At 37.6% G+C, this 12,387-nt stretch overlaps 1 protein-coding gene across 1 annotated transcript; it reads left to right on the forward strand.

The window, feature by feature from the left end:
* Nucleotides 1-10,040: 10,040 nt before the first annotated feature.
* LOC123593057 (olfactory receptor 1N2-like) lies at nt 10,041-11,848 on the forward strand. The gene is given in 2 exon segments (XM_045468582.1): nt 10,041-11,716; nt 11,718-11,848. Coding segments are annotated over 2 exon segments (945 nt in total). The 5' UTR covers nt 10,041-10,859; the 3' UTR covers nt 11,806-11,848.
* Nucleotides 11,849-12,387: the final 539 nt, after the last annotated feature.

Here is a 12,387-nt window from a genome sequence, read left to right on the forward strand (position 1 = left end):
AGATACCAAAAAAAAAAAAAAGGAAAAAATTGCTTTTTCTTCTTGTGATGAGAACTCTTAGGATCTACTCTTTTAATGGCTTTCAAATATACTGCACAGCAGTGTTAACTATAGGCATCATGCTGTATATTATATCCCCAGTACTTATTTATCTTATAACTGAAAGTTTCTACCTTTTAACCACCTTATTCAAACTCCCCAAACTCCTAACCCCTACCTCTGGAAACCATAAATCTGATTCCTTTGTCTATAAGTATGGGATTTTTGGTTTTTTGGTATTTTTTTAATTCCACATATAAGTGAGAGCCACATATACAGTATTCGTCTTTCTCCATCCGACCTACTTCACTTAGCATAATATCCTTAAGGTCCATTCGTATTCTTGCAAACGAAAGGATTTCATTCTTTTTTTTATTGCTGAAGAGTATTCCATTGTGTGTGTGTCTGTATGTGTGTGTGTCTCACAGCTTCTATATCACTCATCTCCCGATGGACACTTCCATTGTTTCCGTGTCTTGGCTGTGGCCAATAATGCTGCAATAAACACGGAGTGCGGATATCTCTTGGACATAGTGTTTTATTTACTTCAAGTATATTACCAGATGTGGAATTGTTGGACTGTATGGTAGTTCTATTTTTAATTTTTTGAGGTACCTCCATACTGTTTCCTATAGTGCCTGCACCGACTTAGAATTTCTCCAACTGTGAACAAGAGTTCTCTTTTCTCCATATCTTCACCTGCCAATAGTATTGAATAAGGTCTTCTTTGCATGTTTAGCTCCATATGCTGCAATTTTTCTTTACCTCCATGTGGCATTAAATGAGTGAACAGATATGGAAAAGTGGAATTCTAAACTGGCAGTAGGTGAAATATAAGAATCAATCTTGTCACACCAAAGAATCCTCAAAAAGGCCCACAAACTGGAAGCCCTTGGTACCGTGGGACCCAGGAGTGAAAGGGTAGTCTAAGAGGTGACAGTTATTTCAGGAAAACTTAGGTCCCTTAGATTACTCTTTACACCCCACCCTGTGGGAATGCTATCCCTGTCTTATCCCAGCTAGAAACTGGGAGGTTTACTTTCTGGAGAAGCTTGGGAATGGGGGTTGCCACAAATAGCTCAGAAATATATTATTAGTGAATCATGTGAAAAACAAGGAAAATATATGACTATACATGCACACCAAATGTTGAATGCTGAGACCCACAGCCCTTTATCCAGATTTTTCTTCTAGACCTCTATCTTGAATATAGAATATTAGAATAATTTTCTTCTCCTACTGGCATTGGAGACCCCTCCTCAAAACGCATTTCCAAGCCAGATCATGCTTCAGTGGAACTCAAAGTCAACAGCTCCATCTATAAGCATAGAGCTACCAGCCAGTTTCCAAAAATGTACTGGGTTATGGCATAAGTCAACACAGCACATAAATCTGAAGTGCACAACTCAATGAATTTTTCATGTTTACACCTGTGTAACACCCCGCTAATCAAGATATATAATATCTCCTCCAAGTTAGAAGGCTCCCTCTTTTCCCTTCTGAGCCATTATCCTCTTGGAGGTAACTACTCTTGTGATACATATTACCAGAAGATTAGTTTTGTCTATCATTAAAGTTCAAGTAAAAGGAATCACATGGTAGAACTCTTACATCTGGCTTCTTTAGCTCAACATGACATCTGTCACATTCAATCATGTTGTGACATGATTTGTATTGTATTGCTATATAATATTTCATTACACAAATAATACTTTATTCATTTTTTCTTTTGATGAACATATATGGTCATTTCCAATTTTTGACTATTATGAGTAAAGGTGACAGGAACATCCTTAAGTATGTCTTTTCCATATGTACTTATTTCTCTCAGGTGTATACGCAGAGGTGATATGTCTGAGTCTTAGGGTAAGCAATATTTAACTTTAGTATATGTAGGCAAACTATGTTCCAAATGCTTATACAAATTTACATTCCCATCCAAAATAATTGAGAGTTCTAGTTGCTAAATAGTCTCAAAAAAGTATCAGTGTCAGTCCTTTTATCTCTGGGGTAATGTGGAGGAAAACTGGGGAGATGAAAATGTTGTTAATACATTTTAAAATGTCATAATACATTTTTAAAATGTATATATTTTAAGTATTTATTTAAATTCCAGTTAGCATACAGTGTAATATTATTTTCAGGTGTACAATATGGTGATTCAACACTTCCATGGAACACCTGGTGCTCATCACAAATGCACCCCTTAATCCCTATCACCTGTTTAACCCATCATCCCAGCCACCTCCCCTCTGCTAACCATCAGTTTGTTCTCTATAGTTAAGAGTCAGTTTCTTGGTTTGCCTCTCTCACTCTTTTTTCTCTATGTTTTGTTTCTTAAATTCCACATATGAGTGAAATCATATGGTATTTGATTTCTCTGACTTACTTCACTTAGCATAATACTCTCTAGCTCCATCTATAGTGGCTACATGGATATATGCATATATAAACATTCATTAATTTTTACAGGTATTATTTGTGTTTTTTACTCCCTGTACTTTTTTTAATGTAAGGGCAATTTTTTTTTTAATGTAAGGCTATTATGAGCAACTTTAAGCTGATGAATGCCAATTTGAGTAAAATGGACAAATACTTCAAAGATAAAATACATGAAAGCCGACAAAGGAAAAGAAAATATGAATAGTTTCCTATCTACTAGAGAAATGGAATGCATTATCAAAAGTTCCCATAATAAAAATATCAAGTCCCAAGTGATTTCACTGTTGGGTTCTTCCAAACATTTAAGGAAGAAATAATCAGTCTTACATGAACTCATCACTGAAGTCTTATAGTAGAAGAAGAAAAAGTCTGTGACTCTTTTTGTGAGGCAAGCATGGCACTAATACTAAAATTTGAGAGGTAAATAAAAAGAAAGGAAAATCAAAGAATGATCTTTGATGTTTCAAAACTCTAAATGAAAAATTACAAAATTAAAATCAGAGTTACACAGAAAGCATACTACACTGAGCCAAAGGATTTATTCGTGATGATAGGTTAGTTTAACATTTGAAAACCAATCAGTGAAAATCATTCCACTAACACGTAAAGGAGAATAACCATTTCAAAATTTCAATAGATGAAACAAAAGTATTTGATAAACTTCAACCCCCATTTGCAATAAAACCTATAGGAAACTAGGAATATTTCCCTTCTTCTGCTGGCTTTATACTTCATTTGTTTTCTTTTTCTAGCTCCTTTAGGTGTAAGGTTAGGTTGTATATTTGACACTTTTCTGGATTCTTGATGTAGACCTGTATTGCTATAAACTTCCCTCTAATGACCACTTTTGCTGCATCCCAAAGGTTTTGGATGGTCATGTTTTCATTTTCATTTGTTTCCAGGTACTTGTTAATTTCTTCTTTAATTTCCTGGTTGACCATTAATTCTTTAGTAGGATGTTCTTTAGCCTCCATGAATTTGTGATCTTTCCAAATTTCTTCTTCTGATTGACTTCAAATTTCATAGTGTTGTGATCAGAAAATTTGCACGGTATGACTTCAATTTTTTTGTACTTGTTGAGGGCTGATTTCTGACCCAGTATGTGATCTAATCTGAGAATGTTCCATGTGCATTTGAAAAAAAAATGCATATTCTGCTGCTTTTGGGTGAAATGTTGCAAATATACGTGTTAAGTCCATCTGGTATAGTGTGTCATTCAAAGCCATTGTTTCCTTGTTGATTTTCTGCTTACATGATCTGTCCTTTGCTGTAAGTGGGGTGTTAAAGTCCCCTACTATTATCGTATTATTATCAACGATTTCCTTTCTGTTTGTTATTGTTTTATATATTTGGGTGTTCTGAGTTAGGAGCATAAATATGTACAATTATTAGATGTTCTTGTTGGATAGACCCCCTTAGTATGATGTAATGAATGCCCTTCTTCATCTCTTGTTACGGCCTTTAGTTTAAAATCTAGTTTGCCTGATATAAGTATTGCTACTCTGGCTTTCTTCTGATATCCATTTGCATGGTAAATATTTTCTTTATCCCCTCACTTTCAATCTACAGGTGTCTTTCAGTCTAAAATGAGTCTCTTGCTGGCAGCAAATAGATGGGTCTTGTTTTTTTTTAATCTATTCTGATACTCTGTGTGTTTTGATTGGAGTATGTAGCTCATTTACAGTTGGAGTAATTACTGACAGATAGGAATTTAGTGCCATTTCATTACAGAACAAATATGTTAAACTGTCTATACTACCCCCAAAGAATGCACAAATTTAATGCAATCCATATTAAAATACCAACAGCATTTTTCACAGGACTACAACGAATAATCCTAAAATTTGCATGGAGCCAGAAAAGACCTGGAATAGCCAAAGCTATCTTGAAAAAGAAGAGCAAAGCTGGAGGCATATTATCATTCCAGACTTCAACTTATATTATGAAGCTGTAGCCATCAAGACAGTATGGTAGTGGCACAAAAACAGACACATAGATCCATGCAACAGAATAGAAAACCCAGAAATGGGCCCACAGCTCTATGGTTAACTAATCTTTAAGAAAGAAGGAAAGACTATTGATGGAAAAGAAGACAGTCTCTTCAACAAATGGTACTGTGAAAACTGGACAGCAACACACAAAAGAATGAAACTGGACCACTTTCTTACACCATATAAAAAAATAAATTCAAAATGGATGAAAGAACTAAATGTGAGACAGGAAACCATCAATGTCCTAGAGAACACAGGCAGTTACCTCTTTGACACCAGTCATAGCAACTTCTTATTTCCAGAGGCAGGGGAAACAAAAGCAAAAAAAAACCTACTGAAGCTACACCAAAATAAAAAGCTTCTGCACAGAGGAGGAAATTATCAACAAAACTAAAAGGCAACCTTTGGAATGGGAGATGATATTTGCAAATGACATATCTGATAAAGGGTTAGTATCCAAAATATATAAAGAACTTACAAAAATCAACACCCAAAAAACAAATAACCCACTTAAAAATGGGCAGAAGACATGAATAGACATTTGCTCCAAAGAAGACATACAGATGGCTAATAGACACATGAAAAGATGCTCAATATCACTCATCATCAGGGAAATACATATCAAAACTACAATGAGATACCACCTTATAACAGTCAGAATGGCTAAAATTAACAACGCAGGAAACAAGATGTGATGTCAAGGATGCAGAAAAAGGGTAATCCTCTTACATTGTTGGTGGGAATGCAAACTGGTGCAGGCACTGTGGAAGATAGTAAGGAGGTTCCTCAGAGAGTTAAAAACAGAACTACCCTATGATTCAGCAATTGCACTACTAGGTATTTATCCAAAGGATACAAAGTACTGATTTGAAGGGATAATGTTTATAGCAGCATTATCAACAATAGCCAAATTGTGGAAACAGCCCAAATGCCCATTGATTGATGAATGGATGGAGAAGATATGGTATGTATGTATGTATGTATGTATGTATGTATGTATGTTTGTGTGTGTGTGTGTGCATGTGTGTGTATTACTCAGCTATTAAGTAATGAAATCCTGCCATTTACAATGATATGGATGGAGCTAGAATGTATTATGCTAAGTGAAACAAGTCAGCCAGAGAAAGACAAATACTACGTGATCTCACTCATACATGGAATTTAATAACCAAAACAGATAAACATAGGGCAAAGGGGGAAAACAAGAGATAGGGAGGCAAACCATAAGAGACTCTTAACTATAGAGAACAAACTGAGGGTTGATGGAGGGTAGGTGGGCAGGGGGATGGGCTAAATGGGTGATGGGTACTAAGGAGGGCACTTGTGGTGACCACTGGGTGTTATATATAGTGATAAATTGTGCTCCTGAAGCCAATGTTACACAATATGTTAACTAACTAGAATTTAAGTAAAATATTGAAAAATAGGAATTGGAAATACTGGTATTATTATCAGATAATTATCAGACAATCTGATTATACACCTAAAAATTCACTCCAAATCTATGACTAATAAAATGACCAATAGGGGCGCCTGGGTGGCGCAGTCGGTTAAGCTTCCAACTTCAGCCAGGTCACGATCTCGCGGTCCTTGAGTTCGAGCCCCGCGTCAGGCTCTGGGCTGATGGCTCAGAGCCTGGAGCCTGTTTCCGATTCTGTGTCTCCCTCTCTCTCTGCCCCTCCCCCATTCATGCTCTGTCTCTCTCTGTCCCAAAAATAAATAAACGTTGAAAAAAAAAATTAAAAAAAAAATGATATAGCAAGGTCACTCAATACAAAAGTTAACATACAAAACCAACTGCATTTCTGCACCCTAGCCATGAACAAACAGAAACAAACATTCTAAACATGTTATTTACTTTAGACTATAAAAGCACAGATACCCAGGAATACATTTAAGGTAAAGTGCAAGACCTCTTTACTAAAATTTACAAAATATTATTAAAATGTTATTGAAATAAAGTAGGCAAAAATGAAGAGATATACTATATTCATAGATTGAAAAATTCAGCATTACTATGGTATACACTCTTCCCAAATTAGCCTATCAATGAAATCACATTCATAGTTCTAGCAGGTTGTGTGTGTGTCTGTGTGTGTAAAGCTAATTCTAAAGTTCACATAAAAACACAAGTACCAAGGATAACCAAGGAAACAAATTTAGAAGACTTATACAACCATACATCAAGATATTGTAAAACTATAATAATTAAAAGTGTGGTATTTACCAAGGACAGAAAAACTGATGAAACAGAAGAGTCTATAAACAGATTCATAGATAAATGTTCACCTGAATTATGAATGTGACTCTTCAACATAGCAGAATAAACTTTCCAAGATGACCTTTTCAATAAATCATCTGAGATAATCGGATATCCAAATGGGAGAAAAATATAATTTGACTCTGACCTCATGCTGTATATAAAAATCAAGTCCAAAGAGATTCATATAGAAATAAAAAATAATGGGGACTTTAGATGGAAACATGGGAGAATATCTTCATAATGAAGAAGTATGCAAATATCTCTTAGGACACAAACAACATAATCATAAGGAAAAAAATAAATTGGACTATATTAAAATTAATAACTTCTATTTCTCAAAAGACACCAATAAGAAAGTGAAAATTCAACACCCAGAGGAGATATTTGTCATGTATACATGAAAATCATTCTGAAAAACTAAAGTTGAAACCATGCAAAACCTAGAACCCCCAAATTCTACTACTAAATATATATTCAACTAAAATGTGTATGTATGTTCTCTAAGAGGCTGTATAAGAATATTTGTATCATCATCTAAATGGCTATCAACAGTAGAACAGATGAAGTGTGGTATATCCATCAGTAGAGTATAAGCAACAACATCACTCTCTGCCTCCTGCTCCTCTCTCTGTCCTATCCTTGCCCCTGAGGATTTGGAGTGTCTATTGTAGTTATCCCATGCCCATATCAGCATCATGGTGGGTACGCGTGAGGAGGGAGGAGAGAGATAACTTGTCTCTCACGTCCCACGTCTCCAGATTGAGAATGACAATGAACAGGGAAGTGAATCTAAGGAAACACATTTTCACCAGGACCTCGTTTCGACACAAGATCTTGGACACTGACCTGATGTTCCAATGCAATGAAATTCTGAGCTTTGAGGGAAGGAGTGAATCGATTTTGAATGTGAGAAGAATTTAAATAATTTCATGTGGTGGTAAATTACAGAAAGCCAAAAGTTATTTGCTATTCTTTTTATGGACAGATGGAGCTTAATTTCTTTCCCTTAGTCACTGGCTTGGCCCTCGTGACTTCTTTGATCTATAGAAGGTAGTGAAAATGAGATTCTAGGATTTCCAAAGCTAGGTTTTATGAAAATCATGCAGTTTTCACCTTGATCTCTTAAAATGTTTGCTGTCAAGAGGCCCACTTTCAGAACTCTGCTGCCAGTGCTGTGAGCAGCCCACATGATTTGGAAAGGCCAGGCACAGGTGCACAGACCTGTGCACTGGAAAATGCATGAGTTATTAAAAAATAGTCCTGATAAAACTAGCTATTGTGAGTAATTAAAAGTAAAAGTAGATCTTTTTCTTTCACTATACCACAACATAAATTGCAAGTAAATTAAAATTTGGGTTGATGGGCATTAAGGAGGGCACTTGTTATGACTAACACTGGGTATTATATTTAAGGGATGAATCACTAAATTCTACTCCTGAAAGGAATGCTACACTGTATGTTAAGTAACTTGAATTTAAATAAAATATTGCAAGAAAAAAGGAGAAAAATTTTTAAACGTACTGTTTAAAATTTAGAAGAAATAACTAAATGACATTTTCCTGTTATGTAAGATGGAAAGACTTTTCAGTATAAAAGTAATGGAAAAAATCACAAAGCCACATATCTGTCAATTTTGACTATAAAAAACATTTTTAAAAAGTTGTAGACGTCTTGGAATGGCAAGGACAGAAAACAACACCCATAAAATATTTTCATTTGTTTTATTGCCTCTAACATCAATTTTAAAACCCCACAAATATCCCAGTAGATAAAGGAGAAACATATTAATAGGATAATTTGGGGAATAATTAACCATGGTTAAAAAGCAGATGAAACAAATAGTCAATCTCACTAGTAACCAGAGACATGTGAGTTAGAAAAATGAGATTATTTTCTATCTGTGGAATTGTTGACAATTAAAACCAGTAATGACACTAGGACAAAGTGTGGTTAAGAACATGGATTCTAAGGTCATGCAGACTTAGGTTGGAATTCTACCACCTTCATTTAGTAGTTGTATGACCTTGGTCAAATCGTTATCTTCCCTGGACCTCTGTTTCATCATCTGTAAAATGGGAATAATAATAGTTCCTGTATCTAAGCTTCCTGTATTACTTGAGATTGTGTAATGAAAGTGTTCAATAATATTAATAATAGTATCAATTCAATAGTATTAATAAAAATACAGGAGATAAAACATTTTTAGCAGCTTCTATGTATCAGACATTATGGTTGGTGTGCTCTATATAGGCTGCCTCATTTAGTTGAGAGTTTAGGACTTGAGGAGGTTGCTCTACATTAGGACTACTTTGTTTAGGAAAATCACCAACAGAAATCATTATAATTTATATTTCTGACACTTCCCTCAATGCAATTTTGCTTAGAGTATGGGACAGAAATCCAACTGTCCAGTGCATAGGTACAATTTCCTAGGGACCTGCTGGTCAGGCTGAAGTGCACTGTATCCCAGCAAGAGGCCTCAGAATCACACTCCTGAGACCGACATCTGAGCTTAACTCTGGGAAATATTTGCCCTCAGTTCTCCCAGCATCCAGCCAGAGTTGGCTGGAGGAAAGGCTGCACAATGACACTGAGGTTGGCTCTAATGAGCACTTTGGGAGATGTTTTCAAGAAGCCTTTAAAACCCTAAGAAAGTCTCTTGTCTTCTCAGGCTTAGGGAAGCTGCAAAGGAATCATACACTCCATGTTCCTAATGAACTCTGGACTCAATAGACACAAACTCTGCTGACTGAGTCTTAAAGATCCCAGAAACTTCCTCATTGTGAATTATCCATCCAGGAGAAAGAAATGGAAAATCTGAAGATGCCGGACACTGATCCATGCTCTCACAGGTGAGAATCTACAAGGGGCAGGACACACACACACACACACACACGCACACACACACACTTCCCAACACAACAACTAGGCAGAAGTTTCCTGGGTAGATGAGCTGACTTTCCACCTACGATCAGAAGTCACTCTACGAACCAAAGAACAAATAGAGGATTAACTATTCACAGAAACGTCTAAGGCCGTAGTTTTTACAAGGCCAATATGGAATGAGCTCTCACACCAGCTCTCTCTAAATCCCAGGGGAGCAGAACAGAGTGGCTACTTTCAAGCCCAGAGAACCAGAGCCTGATTCCTTCCATCTTCCTTCCTCTGATGAAAAGTAAATATCGGAGAAATATGGTACAATTGTAGGGGTAAAGGCACAGGCTCTGGAGTCAGGCACACCTGCATTTGAATGTCATTTACTAGCTATCTGATCTTGAATACATCAAATATCTCTGAAGCTCAGTGTCATCATTTACAAGGATAGTAGCACCTATGTCATGGCCTTATGAAGAATAAAAGAATGCCATGAAGATGTCTGGTATTTAACCAGTCTCTACAAATAGGAGCTGATCATGATGAGAGGCCAGGAGAACTGAAATATCAGTTCCTAGAGTGAATATAGGTACAAAGAAGCAGAAGAGGAAGAGGACAGTGACAAAGAAGAGATAGTGATCATGGGGTGGGTGTGGCCCCCTTCCTGTTTGTGGAGAGGAGGAGATGCGGTAGATGAGACATCACAGATACTCACTGCCCTTAGCCCACATACCCTGTGGCCCCAGTTAGGGAAGAGCATAGGGAGGGGAGCTAAATGGTACGGTCAAGTTCTAGGGATTGGGGAGGCTAGTAGAGAGGAGGCTATTTTGTCTAATTGGTGAGTGTGTGTGTGTGTGTGTGTGTGTGTGTGTGTGTTGGGGGAGAGGCATCAAAGCAAATTATCAATCACTAAACATTAATGACTTTTCCAATCATGTCTTCAAGGATATACCCAATTCTTAGCTCCTCCAATAGCCTACACTGACTTCTCTAGTCAAACTGATCTCTTCCCTGGACCCCATTTAAATCAAAAGCACAATCTGCATTTGTATGGATATTATCTTGCCTGTTTCTATGTCCTGTGGGTATGTTCTTACATGTCCAATGAGATCCAAGATTCTCATTGTCAAGGTCCATTTATTATCCTTTTTTCCCCAATATAGTTCTGGCTACACAGATACATCTGTGGTTGATCTAATAATTAAATACTAACACAGGGAATATCTGAACAGATAACAAGAACTACAGGGATGGGAAAACCAAGCAGAGTGAACCAAACTGCTATTTCAGACTTCTTCCTTCTAGGACTCTCTGAGCAGCCAGAGGAGCAATCTCTCCTATTTGGCGTTTTCCTGGGCGTGTACCTGTTCACCATGACAGGGAACCTGCTCATCATCCTGGTCATCAGCTCTGACCCACACCTTCATATTCCCATGTACTTCTTCCTGGCAAACTTATCATTAACTGATGTCTGTTTCACCTCTGCTTCAATACCCAAAATGCTGGCCAACATTCATACCCAGAGTTGGACCATCTCCCATTCTGGTTGCCTTGCACAGCTGTATCTCCTCCTTGTGTTTGGTGGCCTTGACAACTGCCTTCTGGCTGTGATGGCATATGACCTCTATGTGGTCATCTGTCAGCTACTCCATTACAGCACAGCTATGAGTCCCCAACTTTGTGCACTAATGCTGGGTGCTAACCAACTGCCCATGTGCTGGGTGCTAACCAACTGCCCTGCCCTGGTGAACAGACTGCTGCTGACCTGTGTGGTCTTCTGTGCCCACAAAGCCATCCCTCACTTCTACTGTGATCCCAGTGCTCTACTGAAGCTTGCCTGCTCAGATACCCGCATTAGTGAGCTGATGATCATCACCATGGGCCTGATGTTCCTCACGGTTCCCCTCATGCTGATTGTCCTCTCCTATGTCTGCATTTCCTGGGCTATGTTTGGCATCTCATCTCCTGGAGGGTGCTAGAAAGCCTTCTCTACCTGTGGTTCTCACCTCACAGTGGTTCTGCTCTTCTATGGATCTCTTATGGGTGTTTATTTATTTCCTCCATCAATTCACTCTGCAGAGAGTCAAAGCAGGGATGCCATTCTCTATGGTGATTATCCCCATGCTAAATCCATTCATCTATAGCTTGAGGAACAGAGACATGAAGGAAGCCTTGTGTAAACTATTTGGCAATTGAAAAACATTCCTCTCACCATGACGGTGATGCCTGGTCCTGGTATCCTGAGCAACCCTGCCCTCCATCATTTTGGTGATTTCACCACTCTCAGACTGATTTTTAAGGGAAGGTTATCAGGTAACTCCGGGTTAGGGGCACAACAAAAAGGAGATTCTCACTCATTTATTTGGCTTTAGAATGAGATGTTCTGTCTCAGGCTCCCTCTGGATCTCAGTGCTAAGGGAAGGCAAGACACCATTCTCCCTTCTCATCTCTAAAACCAGAGTATTAGCCAGAGTGAACTAAAGTATATGACATACGCTCTGGATTCAAGTACCCCTACTCTTGGGTACTATGGCACAGGGTGAAGGTATGAGAATACAAACATGTATTGAGTATTTACAAGGTTCCTCATTGTTCTTCACATCAGTTCTTTGAGGCAGGGTTGTGAAAAGTATGACTCAATGTAAATAACTTCCCCAAACCAGGTAAGTTTGATTCTAATACTCATCCTCTTTCTACTATACCACATTGTGGAGATCATGATAAATATTGAATGATTGTCATAGGAGATGAAGAATTAAATTAATATATATTTTATGG

The sequence above is a fragment of the Leopardus geoffroyi genome, chromosome D4 (genome assembly GCF_018350155.1).
Source record: "Leopardus geoffroyi isolate Oge1 chromosome D4, O.geoffroyi_Oge1_pat1.0, whole genome shotgun sequence".
Classification (NCBI taxonomy): domain Eukaryota; kingdom Metazoa; phylum Chordata; class Mammalia; order Carnivora; family Felidae; genus Leopardus; species Leopardus geoffroyi.